This window comes from Zootoca vivipara, chromosome 6, assembly GCF_963506605.1.
Source record: "Zootoca vivipara chromosome 6, rZooViv1.1, whole genome shotgun sequence".
Classification (NCBI taxonomy): Eukaryota; Metazoa; Chordata; class Lepidosauria; order Squamata; family Lacertidae; genus Zootoca; species Zootoca vivipara.
The window spans coordinates 38,456,106-38,472,024 of NC_083281.1; the positions used below are offsets into that span (position 1 = coordinate 38,456,106).

Consider the following 15,919-nt stretch of genomic DNA (forward strand, 5'->3'; position numbering starts at 1 on the left):
ACAATAGAGAGAGCCCCCTCCCATCTTGACCAGTTCGTCCAATAGCAGCGGAGCTAGCGGGGAGGGGGAAGAGTCCAGTGGGGAAGCAGGAAGTAGGGGAAAAGGCTCTGGCAGGATGGCAGAGCCTCTGTTACACGGGAGACAGGAAGAAAGAGCGGGGGAAAGGGGGAAAAGGAAAACATGGAAAGGAGACGGTTTCTCCCTCCGGTTCCGGAATTACGCAGGAGGAAGAGGGGAAAGAGATTTGGAGTGCCCAGACTCCTATGTTGGAAGAAAACGCGGGAAACGCCATTCCAGGGTTCTGACCCAGACTGAGAACATGTATCCTGTACAGCTCTAGCACTGTAAATAGTTTGCACACAATAAAAGCATGAAAAGGCAACAGTTTGGAGAGTCGTTACTCTAGAGTAGCCGCAACGTGCCCTCTATGACAGGTAGGACCTGAACTAATAGATTCAACTTACGAGAAATGAGGTTTCAACTGAACACCAGGAAGAACTTTCTGATGGTAAGAGCTGTTCAACCTTGGGAGGTGGTGGACTCTTTTTCATTGAAGAAGTTTAAGCAGAGGTTGGGTGGCCACCTGTCATGGATGCTTTAGTTGAGATTCGTGCATTGCAGGGGGTCAGACTAGAAGACCCTCAGGATTCCTTCCAACTATACAATTCTATGTTTCTCTTATTCTATCCAGCAATGATCTGGACAGGGGCAGAGGCCGCAGAGGCAAGAGATGGGCAGGGCAAGTCTGGGACAGGGCAGAGAGCTAACTGTGCAGGATAGGGAGACACTGCATCTGAGGTAGTTGGACATTAACTCCCCAAGGAATCTTTCAGACCACCAGGACCCATAGTGCCAGAGCCTGGACCCTGGTGGAACCTTCCCCTGAGACTGAAGAACCAGATGCCTCGCACTGCATATTACCAGCCAGCCAGCTAGCCAGCATCAGGAGGGATGCTATGGAATGAAGGAGGAGGGCCCATCTTTAGGCCAGACCACTGGTCATTTAAGGCTCTGAAGTACTCTCAAGGGGGTGCAGCCTGGAAGAGGTAATCTGGAGACAGAGGCATAAAAGGCTTTAGTGTGCTCCCAGTCTTTATTACAAGTTGCTCATTTAGAGCTGTCCGTGGTCCAGTAGCCTTGCAACATACCAGAACACATCAGAAGCAGACTGCCTTTTCCCAATCTCTGTAGAGGTGCTCTATTTAGGAATTGCCTAGCATCTTTTCTGTGTCTCCATTGGGCTTCCCCTTTCCCACGCTCTCTGAGGTATTTTATATCCTCCCGGTCTCTCCTCCCTTCTTTCTACCTAAGGTACAGCAGCTGGGCTCCTTCTATACCATCAGGCAGCTGATGGGGAGTCTCCCAGCCTTCTTCTCCCACAGGCAATATCCAAATGTGGTCTCCTCTGCAGCCATTGCCTGGTTGGTGAGAATTGGGGCCTGCCTAAATGGCCAGGTGCCAGCAAAGGGCCAGTGAGGCCTGGCAACCCTTCACAGACTCATTTCAGGCACTCATAACGTCAGAGCCATGAAGTGTATCCCAGCTATGCCACTGACTGATACAGAAAGCAAAATATCCCCAAGGAGACAAGAGCTCTGCCTAACATGATGGGAAATGCTAAGAAACTTTTAATGACTTCTCTCATGAAACTGTACTCATGAGTTGTACAGGGCCCCAAACCAGCAGAATCTTAATCTGTTGTTTGGACTTGGGTGACCAAACAAATAAAACAAGCCAGCCAAAAGTATAAATATAGACAGCACCTTGAGCCAAAAACGTAAAACTAGGAATACAGTCAACAATGGTGAAACACAGGAATGAACCAGAAATGCAAAAGCCAATATTGTGTCTGCTACCCTGAGTTCCTTTGGGAGGAAGAGTGGGAGGAAAATAAGTAGAATAAATATTATGGTGGTGGTAGTAGTAGTAGTAGTAATATTTCATAGGCATTATAATACAGTGGTACCTCGGTTTATGAACACAATTGGTTCCGGAAGTCTGTTCATAAACTGAAGCGTTCATAAACTGAAGCGAACTTTCCCATTGAAAGTAATGGAAAGTGAATTAATCCGTTCCAGATGGGTCTGCGGCGTTCGTAAACCGAAAATTCGTAAGCCGAGGTGTTCGTAAACTGAGGTTCCACTGTATGGTAACACACTACAGCAATACAGCAATGCATGCACACACCACTTTGTAGGTGAGTATGTTTATAGATTTATTACATTTTTATCCAGGCAGCGCACACAGTCCTTCCCCCATTTTATCTTTCCAACAATCCTGTGAGGTAGGTAACAGTGAGATTGTGACTAGAGGGAGGCTCAGCCACTGTTCTTCTTCATGGCTAAGTGGGGATTGGAGCCCAGGTCTCCTGGGTCTTCATTTTATGATTATTTCACATAGGCTGTCATTTAAATCTATCTAGCAGAGAAGAAAAATACAAAAAGGAGCGGAGCCAGAGAGCCACAAACATTTAGGTCATACCAGGTAAGGAGGGAAAAAATCAGACTGCTGATTCAGACTATTCCACATCCCTCCATGATCCCTCTGCTTCAGCTTTCTTTTTATATAACAGAAAACATATTTTTACAGCTGAGATATCTTAATATGGGCTTCTTCTCTCCTTTTAGACAAATCCCCATAAAACAATGTTTCATAAAAACAAGTGCTCCTCTCCTAAACTCTAAAAGACACAGAAAATAATAAAACCACCAGGGCCCCTTAGAGAAGCAAACTGGCTCAGACCTGCAGTGCAAATGAAGCCCCATATGCCTCTGATATATATAATCCACTTCCACAAAATGCAGCCTACAATAAAGTATATCGTAGAGCAAGTCATTTTGTCTCAGAGGCCTGGATGGCTGTGCAAACATGGGTGGGGTTCATGCTGGATCTTGAGTCTGGCCAACTGCAATATAGGCAGGTTTCTCCTTATCTCATTGCATGAATCTTTGTGTGAATCTTAACAGCAAAGGTGTCTGTGAGTGCTTTGAGGTTGTCGCAATTTTCAGGTGGAATTCAACCCCCCCCCCCAGCTGCCAAATTCAGGTTGAGCAATGAAAGATGACGTGGCATTCTTAGGCATCACACCCATTATCCCCACCACCACTGAAATTGGAGAATGAAAGGGAAATGGATGGAAAGTGTGGGATAGCACTTACTTGCCATAGCTGTCAAGTTCTCCCTTTTTAAAAGGGAAATTCCCTTATGCTGAATAGGCTTCCTCATGAGAAAAGGGAAAACTTGACAGCTCTGTACTTGTCCCAATGTCATATAACCTCCCTGCAAACAAAGCAGAATGAATGCTTAATAAATGGACAACATACTTTAACCACCCCGCAGGACAAATGCTCAGTAAACAAGTTGTCTGGATGTCCGCAGTGTAGTGTGTAGAACTGGTGGGGAATGAAAACATTTTATCAATTTGATTAACTGCAGGATATATATATATATATATATATATATATATATATATATATATAGAGAGAGAGAGAGAGAGAGAGAGAGAGAGAGAGAGAGAGAGAGAGAGAGAGAGAGAGAGAGAGAGAAAAGAGAGAGAGAAAAGAGAGAGTGTTTTTTAATGCAAGTAGCATATGGATGGTCAAGTGCTAACTTAGAAAAGGGATTTCCTCTCTTCTTTCACACATGAAAGAATGCTTCTTCTAAGATGATGCCTATGAAACATATGTAGAATCTAAAAACAAAGAAATCATGCATTTTTGCTGCAAAACTATTATTGCTTTTATTTAAAAATTACTAGTTAATCTACTAAAAATCCATACAATGAATTAACTAAGGCTGCAACCCTAAGGAGTGAGGCAAAATCCGAAGGCGGTTCAATCACCATATCCAGTGTCTTGGAAACAATAGGAAGAAAATGGGAGGGGGAGATTTTTGATATGCTCCTGAGCATGTTCAAACTTCTTCCTGGTTTGGGGGTGAATCAGGTGTGTCAGCTGTTGGATCCTTTGGATTCTCCAAACTGCCCCCCACTCATAAAGCTCCCTCTTTGGTCCCACTGATGCTGCCGCTCTGGCACTGGATCTTCTTTCTAGCAGTATCTAGTTTTTAATTTTTGTTATTGTTTATATTTTGCAAATTGTTATGGGAATTCCCGCCCCCCGAAAAGCAGTCTATATCTAAGTTGTTAAATACAGTTCACTAAATATGATGCAGTAAGTCCTGGGTCCAGATACGTTCTTTACATGCTGGTTTCCGTTCGCCAGGGTTACCATGCCTCCACTAGGCAGGCTGCTTCCTTTGTAGGCTATGCCTTTCCATCTGTGAAGACGAAGGAAGCTGTGCCAGCAAAATGCACCAAAGCAAATGTATCCTGGCCACTCATCAGTTGGGAATCTGGCATAACACTCGGTCTCCAGGACATCGACACTCAGCTCCGTAGAAGTTTATAAAAAGATGGGATGGGGAAGACAAGCTCTTTGGGGGCTGGCCTTGAACCCTGGCAACCTCCCATCACATCCCAGACTAAAATAAATCAGCTCAAATTGGGCGTGAAAAAGAAATCCATCGCTTGCCTAGGCCAAAACTTCCTCTGCAGACAGGGCCATGAGTGTGGGCTTTAAACAATGAACGGGGGAGAGGGGGGAGAGGGGAGAATCCGCGCTGTAAACCTGGCACAAGATGCACTCACCATAGACCATCTTTAATAACTGTGCTAAAGCGAAAAGAACTGCATCTGCCAACAGTGAAACTAAAATTGGTCACAGAAGTGCAGGGCCGTCTTCAGCTTATCTGGCGCCGTGGTGCAAGGATCCCTCCTGCGCCCCCCACGCCGCGCCATGCACTGCTCCCTTGAACACCAAGATGGGTCGTGGTAGGGGGTGGCCGGCATCTCCCCAAGGGATTGCGGTAACAGAGGTGGTGGGGTGTGTAGGTGTTAAATATCGGATTTCTCCAGGAAAGGGGCATATTCGGGTTAAATGAGTCAAAAATACTTGTTGATGATGTCCTGGGGATACTGCAAAAATCCTTCCATGCCGCAATCCCACAAGAAACTGTTTAGAAGCCGCTTTCGCAAGCGGCAGAGAGCGGCGTCTCACCCTTCTCGAGGTGGACGACCATGGAGACGGTGGGTGGCTTGGTCTGAAAAGGGCACAGCTAGCGTCCAGGGTGCTCGGCCGCCGCTTGTGGTGGCAGGCGATACCGGTGGCGAGCCCGCCATTGGGGCTACCCGTCAGGGCAGCGGCACAGCCTGCGCTGGAGGCACCGTGCCCAAGGGCTGTGGCTGTTGAACAAGAGGCACACGTAGGGGTTGAGGGTGCTGTTGGTGGCCACCATGATGCTCCCCAGGGCCGCCCGCGCTTTGGCGGTGGCGCCGCTGCTCTTCGAGTCCGAGTTGGCCAAGGCCAAGGCGAGCTCCAGGAGAAAGCGCGGGAAGATGCAGAGCGCAAACAGCATGGCCAGCGCCAGTGAGAGGCGGGAGTTGTGGGTCCCATTGGCGGTGCCGCTCTGCCCTGTGAGGCTCCGGGGAGGCCGCTTCCCAGGGCTTTCCTCAAAGCCCCGGGGGAAAGGTGGCCGAGCCTCCATGGGCCTGGGGTGGAGGGCACCGTTGGGGCTGCTTGACTACAGCCTGCTGCCGGCACTCTCGCTGCTGCCCAGCAGCCCGAGGAGCTGGAGGCAGTTGCCATGCCGCTGCCTGTGCCCCGGGAGTGGTGGTGGTGGGGCAGCGGGCACTGGTGACGTGGAGGAGGCCCCTCAGGAGCCGCCATCGCCACTGCCACTCCCTCAGGCAACAGCGGCTCGGTGGTCAGCGGCTGAGGGGATTCCCACGGCCGAGGGAGAGGAGGCGGTGGCTTGTTGCGCCCCGCCAATGCTGGGGCGCCCCTGAGAGGCCAGCGCCCTGGCGCAATGAGCCACTAGCCCCTACGCGAAGGACGCCTCTGCAGAAGTGCATGACCAATGAACGACAGATTTCTAGCGTGCAAAGTACTGTTAGAAGAGAAATTTAAATTACTTTGGGGTTCTATGTTGTGTATGGAAAGCTGTTTTGTTTTGTTTTTCTTCTGCTGGAGTCTAACTGGGTTATGCTTACAAATTAAAATCCCTACTGAAATTGTAAGCCTCCCCTTCTTTCGCTCTCATTCCCTGTTCCATGAGAAAGCATAAAATAAAATTTAAACAAAGAAATGCAATAGCTCTCCAGCTGTACAATTATAATAAAACAATCTGCTGAAATGTGAACCTGTGAGAGCAAGGAAAGTTGCAGGAATAAAGAGTGAGGAAAATTAACCAAGGGTCAAAGTTCTTGGCTCCCTGGGCCTGTCTCCATCCCCAAGACAATGATTCTGTAACTGGAGATTTAGGAGGGTAGAGGATTCCAGCCAATGTGAATTTACTAGCTTGTAACACAGACCCCCTTGTCCCAATGAGTTGTAAAAGCAGCATAAAATTGGGACTTCAAGGGAAAAAAAATACAAAGCAGATCCCCCCACGGAAGGGATAAGTAACGGGGAGGCACAAAATGAGTCCCAGGGAGGTAACTCAACTGGGCCATGGGACTTGGGCTGCAGTTGTTTCTGATGGTGATATAACAGGCATTTCAACCACACATAATAACAAAAAGTCAATACTGGAGGAAGAAGTCACAAATTCTGCTAAGCCAAGGGAAGATCTGTCCCAGTTTGCTTTTTCAGTGTTGTGTTTGTGTATATATTTAGAGCACATTTTGTCAATTCCATGCAGGAAACTACAAATCACAAAGAAAATGGGGAAAGGAGATAAAATGGAGGGGGGAAACTTATGGTACGCCCTCATAGGTCGTGTAGAAAACCGATTACTTAGGACATGATCCATATTGCAGATCATTTTCTGTGTTCATAGGAACACAAGGAAGCTGCCTTCTTCTGAGTTAGACCTTGGTCCATCTAGCTCAGCATTGTCTGCACTGACTGGAAGCCACTCTCTAGAGTTTCAGACCCAGTCCTATATGGGGAGGCTGGGAATTGAACTTGGGACCTTGTGATAAAAGGCAGATGCTATGCAACTGAGCTACAGCTCTTCCCTTACCGTTGGCCCACAGTTCTCATCCACCCCAGTCAGCATGGCCAGGGATGAGAGCTATGGCCCTTCAAGTTACATTGGTCCTCTGCATGTTTGCCTGAGCTGTGTGAACTACACACAGTATACAGTTTACAAGATTGGCTTTATAGTCTTGGCATGGGCAAGTCCAGGTGAATTACCTTTTCCAGGGCCACCTTTCACACTTTTTGTTTCACCCTATGGCTGTTGTGGCAAAGCAAACATCAGCTGCTATAGAAAGGAAGCCCTTTTCCTTTCCTTTGCTGCTCAGGAATGACTAAATTGTTTCTCAACCTTTTTTGGGCCACGGCACACTTGTTCCATGAAAAAAATCATGAGGCACACCACCATTAAAAAAAGTTAAAAAATTAAACTCTGTGCCACCCTATATTATAATTATGACTGTAAGAAACACTTGCCAAATATTGCTTTCCGGCGGGTCAGCGTTGTGTATTGGCGGCCGCCAGGCTCGTTTGCACTGCGCTTTGGGAAAGAGGAGGAGAAATATTGCTTTCCGGCGGGTCAGTTTTGGTTATTGGCGGCCGCCAGGCACGTGACAATGCAAATCGCCCTTCTCGTCGCCGCACGTCGCAGCACACCAGCCAGCGTCTTGCGGCACACTAGTGTGCCGCGGAACAGCGGTTGAGAAACGCTGGACTAAACAACCAGCTCTGGTTTTTATCCCCATTCAATATTCAGACACCTTCTTTGAGGAAATAGAAGTAGCAATTCATACCAAGTGAGCAAACAGCACGATTCACAATGGTTGTTATCTGCATTCTAGTCCATCATTAGAAAGCCTGGCACATCTGGCATGTGTTGTAACTTTCACATTCTCAGGGCCAAATTAAACGCAATGTTGTTCAATCATTAAGTCTTCTCCAGTCACATGTTTTAAAAGGGGTGTTTGCAACATTAAAAAAGAGGGTGTGGATAAAGGTAGAAGAATTCTTCCTTAGCATCATCCCAGGCATTTGTCCCTTGGCCTGGCTCACTCCTTGTATCAGAATGGGTTGCGAGTTGTGGGAAGAGAGTGTGGGTGTTAGGCCAGGGGCAAATTCAGCATCCCTCATCCACACACAATTTCTGCTGTTAAAAGCACCCACACCAACCATGCCTAGCTTTATACATGAACAAGTGGGACTTGCAACAAAATGTTGCAGCATGAAGTGTTCCTGTTCAGAATGCCAGCCAGCCAGCCAGTCACACCCTTTTCCATGTTATTCCATTCCTTTATTCCCTTCCCCAGTTTTTTTTATCTCCTCTCCAACAGTCAGTCTTTGATGCCTACTGGGCATCCATTGGATTCCTTTCTCCTTATGATTTCTTCCTCCAAGGTATTTTTGGAGTAATGCAAATTTGCTAATGCTACCCTTTTGTGCTTGTATGGGGCAGACTTGGTGATCGCACCAACATGACTGCCCCCATCATGTCTCTTTGGCCCAGTTATAACAGCCCTGCAAGTTTTCCTCTGCACATACTGACTCAAAAGATTCCACCCATTTCACCTCCATCAACATCCTTCATCACGAGACAATACTGCTCAATTTTGACTTATGCATCAACTGGCTTACTACTATTAATAAACAAGGTAGAGGTTATGCAATTCCTTAAAGACACAGCTAGAAAGGAGCTCCAAGCAGAGTGAGAATTGCATTCTGAGAGTTGCATGCTCTTGTTTCTCCCTCTCCCTGCAAACTGGGCATTTAGAGAGCTCTAGCCCAGCCTGGTGGTAACAGCAGCTCCCTTGAATGCTCTAAATGAATAAGGAAAGTCAAGAAAAATATATCTGCAGTTCACCCTCCCTCCTTTTCTGAGAAACACATACGGGCAGAAGATGAAGGTCCCTTCTCCCTTTTCCTTTTATTGTGGAAAACAGCAAACATAAATCCCAAACCATCCCGAAGCACGTCTTTTAACTCACCTGCCTGTCTTGAAATGCTTCATTCTCCAAGTCCAGACTCTCCCACTTTCCTTCCTAAGGCTCCTGCGCACAGCCTGAATACTTTGATTGTCTTTTGCCAAGCTGTGACGTATACACCCACTTACATATTCCCTCTAAACATCAACAAGCTCCATCCCGAGACAAAGTGGTCAATTTATTACTTTGAAGGGGTTCTCTGTGCACAGGCAAGTGTGGCATTAACCACACACTTCAGCTTTAGCTTCGCCTTGTAAACTCTGTGGCAGATAAATGATTTCTCTTCTGACGCTGGAATTAGGTCTTCGTGTGTGGCTGCACCACAAGGCTGGCTGGCTTCACCAGCAATAATGATGCGTCTGACTAGAGAAAGGAATCATCCTGAATAGGATTTCTAATCTCTGGATATTCAGTTTGCACACCTCTACAATGCACATTTCTTTAAAGCCAAAGATGACAGATAGATAGAAGATAGATAGATCAGCCATCCCCAGACTTCGGCCCTCCAGATGTTTTGGACTACAATTCCCATCATCCCTGACCACTCGTCCTGTTAGCTAGGGATCATGGGAGTTGTAGGCCAAAACATCTGGAGGGCCGCAGTTTGGGGATGCCTGAGATAGATGATAGATAGATAGATAGATAGATAGATAGATAGATAGATAGATAGATAGACAGACAGACAGACAGACAGACAGAGAGAGCTGTTGTGTTCTATGGATATACAGAAAAAGCCACCACATGTGGCAATGGACATAGAAATCAGCCTCCTTCAAATCTCAGGTGTCTTCCTCTTCTATTTTTTTAAGGGGAGCACACTTCTAGCCCTTATAACTCTGAAAATATGCTCGAATGGGTGTCAGCAATAGCTGCAGAAATCTGAGTGACCATTGCTTACTGGTTGGCAAGGCACTGAGAATCCACAAAGCTGCCTTGAGGGAGCAACCAGAGCTCAATCAGGGCCAAATTACATGCTACGGTCAGATCTTGATGGTTTTAAAGCAGACACAAGGATTCTGGATTTGAACTCACATGGGAAAAGGGATAGGTATGTAGACTGTCCCTGTTTTCTCTTGGCGTGGGGCTAACACCACCTGACATGGCAAATGGTAAAAGAGTGAACACACCTCCAGGCAGGGCTGATTCTCCAATCAAATTTGGAGTCCCACCTACAGTTGTTTTGAAATGAAAATAAAAACATGGTAAACCTTAGCCACCATCTTTGTGCTATTTTGAATTACCATTTTTTCCAGATCTGAACTTGCATGCTGAAATCTTTTAATTTTTTTATCTTTCTGAAAAGATGTTATACAGTTGATGATATTCCCACCACCCTGCTAGTTTGTCCTTTAGCTCCTCATAGGGCTTGATCTTAACTGTGTTATTCTCCTCTGTCAGAAGGTCTCCTCTGTCAGAAGGTCCTCTGTCAGAAGGTTTTTTTTTTACCGAGAACACTTCTTGTGTTGACAACCAGCAGGGAGTTTTTCTTTCCAGCCAGTCTTTATTCCTGGTCCAAACTTCATAGGGTGGTCTTATTACATTGTGGTTTAGAAAGTCTCTATGTACCTCCACTTTATTGTACCACAGGTACGCATGCCACCCAAATATGTTTCTAAAGCCCTCTAAGTCAAGAATATCTATATTTTCTAACTTTAACCGGTCTCTTATCCAAATTATTGCAGTCACTTCATAATATAATTTCAAGTCGGGGAGGGAAAAACCTCCCCGTTCTCTTTTATCAGTCAGAAGCTTATATTTAATCCTGGGCTTCTTGCCTTGCCATACAAATCTGGATATTGTTTTCTGCCATTCTTTGAAGACAGATTGCCCCATAATAATAGGAACAGTTTGAAACAAAAATAACATTTTCGGAAGTATTGTCATTTTAATGGCGGCGATTCTGCCCCAGAAGGATAATTTCAACCTATTCCAGATTTCTAGATTTGATCTCACCTCCTTCCAGGTTGGCTCATAATTATCTTTGAATAAGTTATTGTTTTTAAGTGCTAGCCAGATACCGAGATATTTTATTTTCTTTAGAGCTGTAATACCCGTTTTCTTATGCAGTTGGTCAATTTGCGGTTCAGCAAGGTTTTTTTTATCATCATCTTTGTCTTATTTTTATTTATTTTAAAACCTGCTAAGGCTCCGTATTCTTCCATTTCTTTCAAGGCTCTGACTAATGAGGTTTGAGGATCGTGTATAGTTACCACTATGTCATCAGCAAAGACCTTAACCTTGTATTCCTTGGTCCCATGCTTAGTACCTGGAATATTTGCTGATTCCCTGATCTTATGCAGTAGTACTTTCAGAGTTGAAATAAAAAGGAGGGGCAACAGGGGGCATCCCTGTCTTGTACCTTTTATGATTGGGATGGGCTCCGACAGTTCGTTGGAATGGAATACAGTGTTGGAATGGAATACAAAGGACGAGGAAGTGAAAGCTGTTATGACACACTGGGCTATAGATTTAGGATATAACATCGAGTTTGAAAAATGGCATAAACTTTGGAATACAGGAATAAAATTTACAGCATGTGTAACTCTGAAGGAAAACCTATTCAAAAGTTGGTATCTTACCCTGACCAAGTTAGTAAAATTGTACAGAACAGAAGACATAAAGTGCTGGAAATGTGGAGAAAAAGATGGTGACTTCATCCACATGTGATGGAAATGTGATAAACTTAAAATATTTTGGGAAAATATCTACAACGAAATGAAGAAAATATTAAGATACACCTTTAAAAAAAATACTGGAGGCATTTCTCCTGGGAATGGTTGGGTAAGATATAGAGAAAAATGGTTATATTTTTTTCCTGTATGTGACAACTGGGGTGAGGCTGCTACGTGCAAGGATGTGGAAACAGAAACAAATGCCAACAATAGAGGAATGGCAGCAAAAAGTGCTAGAATATTTGGAAATAGTCAAAATAACGGGAAGGATTAGATACCAAGGTAATGAAACTTTTTTGAAAGAATGGAGCAAATTTATGAAGTATACTGTATAGATAAATTGTGTGGATAATATAATTACAAGTAAATGCGATATAGACCTCATAACGGAATATAAAAAGGGAAATTAGAAAAGAAGGGAAGTATGATTTATTGGATTGTATATAGTAGGCTATGCAAACCATATAAGAAGATACGTGTCAATACATAAATACGGAGAAATTAACTTCCATAAAAATGTAAATATTAAGTATTAAAATGTAAATAATAGGAAACATAGAACTCAAATGGAATGATGGCAACTATAACGCGAACAATAAGGATGACTAAAGAAAACAGAAGAAAGAAGAAGGGAAGTCAAATAGTTGGGATCAAGGGGATAATGGGAATTGTTTATATTTTGTGAAATATATAGGATGTCTAGCAGGTATAAGAGGAAAATGTAAGAATCAATATATGAAACTCAAGATAATTTATGGAATGTAAAACAAAATATAAAATGTAAGAAAATATATTTAATAAAATCAATAAAGATTATATGATAAAAAAAGAAAATAAAAACATGGGGAGACCCACTGACAGATCTACCATGTAGTTTTCAATCCTGTTGCAATCCTCTGCATGGTGGGATCTCTGCGTAAGAACACAAGAGAAGCCCCTGCTGGATCAGCCCAAAGAACCACCTAGTCCAGCATTCTGTTCTTATAGTAGCCAAGCTTAGAAGACCTGGACATGCTTTCCACCTATAAAGATTTCCCATAGTGAAACTGCTACATGAGGAGAAGCTCTGGCCCAAGCGTGTAACAGAGAGAAGTCAAGTGCAGGCGCCATCTTCATCTGTCACTGTTGGTTTTAGCAATTCTTCTTTCTCATATTGTGATCTCTCTGCCCAAGGAGAAACAGCAAAGGAAGCAGCAGGAGCAGAGGCAAGGATGGGGTGTGCTTTCATGCACACCTGGACTTTCTTGCAATGTTGGTGAGTGTATGGTGACCACAAATGGTCCACAAATGGTCCAGACCACAAACGGTGGTCATGGGCTGCAAGGAATGCCTGACAATGTTTTGGTCAGGGAGGCAGGCAGGTTGGGGCCAAGCTAGAGTTGCAGGACCTTGGATAGCTCCAAGCAGACAGATTACTCCAATGAAGTCTGGAGCTCAACGGAGGCCTTTTATCCTTCTTAGATCAGTCCACCCCCTCCCAGAATGTGTCCCTTTCTTGAAAAATGGAGCCTTAAAAGCAGGGATGGGGAACATGTGGCCCTTGCAGTGTTGTTGGACTCCAACGTCTATTATCCCTAGTCATTGGCCATACTATCCAGGACCAATTGGGTCCAACAACAGAGTCCAACAACAACTGTAGGGCCACATATTCACCCTGTGTCTTGGAACTTAGCTCAGTCACCCCATGCCTTGTGTTTTGCCTACAGTGATGAGGAGATATGGGTGAGCATGAGGCCCCTGGTGTAAAAGCAACTGGTTCCTTAGGGGCTGGTTTGTCATTATGACATTAAACAGCCCCTATTGTTGTTACTGTTACTTAGTTCCACCTTTTTAAGACTTGGCGTAAGCTGAAAGGGGACATTACTTTCAAGGCACTGCTGACCTACAAATTCTATCTTTGCATGACATAACATTGCACACAGTCTGTTCCCAGTAGCCCACCAGCAACAGCCAATGATGTGGAGTGGAGGGGGGGGGCTGAGTGCAATAATGCCATGTGTGCTTTAATGACATTTGGTTCCAAGACATTTTGTTCCAAGATACAAAAGGATACTCATCTTAAGTTGAGGTCATAAAAGGGTTTTTGAAATTATTTCTCTGTTATCAGCTTTGGGTGGAGACAAAGATGGATCATGATACAACGAAAGGAAAAAGGCACATTTATATAACTTCTAATTGCTGGATATTGCTGCTTTCTCCTGTGATAACTCTGCTCTGTGTTAAGAGTCTTACTCATTTCTACAATACTTTTTAAGGCAGAAAATGCTGTTCGTTCTAAGTTTAATCTTGTGACAGTCTTGTGAGGCCATTTTAAGATGAAAGGTAATCCACTTTTTCACGTAGCTGAGCAGGACGATGAACATGGGATTGGGAAAGTGATATCCAACCTCTGTACGCTGTATTCAGGGAATAATACTGACTTGAAGCAATACGACTATATATGCTCCAAATAATTTGTCTCTCAGAGCAGATGGAGGGGAAAAGGCAAAAGAGGATGCCAACCAGAAGCCATAGTGGACTTAATGCAAACACTTTTCCACTATGGAAACTGGCTGTACCTCAAGCTGTCAAAATTCATTTCAGGGTTACGGTATACTGCTTTTGCTGTTCGGCAATATGGCATCCCATTGCTGCCAACAAACAGGTCAGAGGGTGATTGAATAGTGGATCTTTTATAAAGACTCTGAAAGGAAAGGGGGGGAGGCTTTCCTGATGCCTCAAATCAAGCCCCTTATAGCAAGGAGAATCAAGCTGCAATTATTTCTAAATTTTCACCCATATGCAATTTTGTGCAAATCTGTAGCATCTTCGGCCTTTGTTTGGGGAGAAGCATACTTGAGTATTGCTCTTAGACTTTCTATGGCAGCAAACAGAGCAGCTCAGGGGGGAAAACAGGAGGAAACAAGACAGAATGGGCAGGGTTAAAGGTGGCGCAGGGGGTATTCCAATCACCACACCATCCTGGAGGTTGGCACAAACCTATACTCTGCCCTGAGATTATTTGATGAAGGGCGGTATAATAAATCTAATCTAATACAGGAATAACTTGTTTGCAGAGGAATGAGAGGCAGCCCTACCATTTAGCATGAAGGGGGGAAGATCATGCTGGAACAGCTCAGCTGGTAGAGCATGATACTCTTAAGCTCAGGGTCATGGGTTTGAGACCCATGTTGGGCAAAAGTTTCCTGCATTGCAGGGGGTTGGACTAGATAAGCCCCATGGTCCCATCCAGCTCTACAGTTCTATGATTCTATTATAAAGGAAGCCAGGAACTGGTGTCTGAATTGTAAAACAGTACTGCAGGAGTAGGTCACAAATAATTTTTTTAGGGGGGCAGCATATGTCCCTTATCTATGCTACAAGCAGGCTCTAGGTGCACTCCCAGTGGTGCGGGGCGCCAGGGTGCGGGGCCGGCGGGGGGGGGGGGTGCTGCGTGCTGCGAGGGCGCCAGAGCGACCTCCGCGCCTCAGCGCCAGGGCGCCCGACCTGCTCGAGACGGCCCTGGCTACAAGTTGCTATTGGCTTCATACCAGTGCAACTGCTGTGTCTTCCCTCCAATAGTCCTGGGAGTTGTAACTTGGCAAGGTGCTAAGAATCTCTTTTTTAGAGATCCCTGATCTTAATATACTTCCCAGAGTTCCTTTAACCCTAGAGAAAAGGAATCAGTATTAAGCCAGAAAAAAAAGTAAGAAGATATGGGATGTAATCCACTGGGAGCAGTCAAGTACAACACTCATTGTTTTCCTAGAGTGGACATGCAAGGGAATGTCTGGTCCAGCCAGTCGAACTTCCTGTTCCCCTTGGCCTGGAACAGCCTTCCTTGCATGTGACTAGTGGGTGGGCGTGACCTTTCCAGACCTGGTAAAAGGACAAGGAATGCTGCGACTCTCTCTCTTTTCCATCTTCTTTTTGTCCTGCGAACTACCTGGAATGAACTGCTGGCTGCCAGCCAAGCAGTCCCCCAGGTCATCTCCCTTATGGGATAAACCTGTTAGTATAAGTTTGTAACTTTAAGCCTAAAGCTTGCCTTCAGGGATCACACTGTGCTCTGCCTGATCGTGAATAAACTTTCTTTTTATTGCTTATGAATAAGACTGTAGTGTCTTTATTCTTTTAGGAGGGATTCAAGGGGTCTTACCAGGGAAATATTAGAACACATTTCAATCTGGACAAGCCAGATTGAATTGCAAATTGTCTTAAGAAACTCACATGAGTTTGCAACTAGTTTTCTGCCGTGTAAAGGGGAATGCACTTTGCTAAGTAAAGGAACTTGCTAACGCAAGTTATGAAA

The 15,919-nt window shown here is 44.9% G+C and overlaps 1 protein-coding gene across 5 annotated transcripts in view; it reads right to left on the reverse strand.

Annotated features, from left to right (window-relative positions):
* COL8A2 (collagen type VIII alpha 2 chain) overlaps nt 1–15,919 on the reverse strand; it is a 109,641-nt gene that overhangs the window by 23,071 nt on the left and 70,651 nt on the right. The window contains exon 1 of one of the 5 annotated variants that reach the window (XM_035117429.2): nt 8,960–10,306. The exons of the other annotated variants lie outside the window; for them this stretch is intronic. Within the exon in view, the coding sequence (XP_034973320.1) occupies nt 8,960–8,982 (23 nt within the window). The 5' untranslated portion in view covers nt 8,983–10,306. Of the gene's footprint in view, nt 1–8,959; nt 10,307–15,919 lie in introns of those variants that run through there. 5 annotated transcript variants of the gene reach the window in all.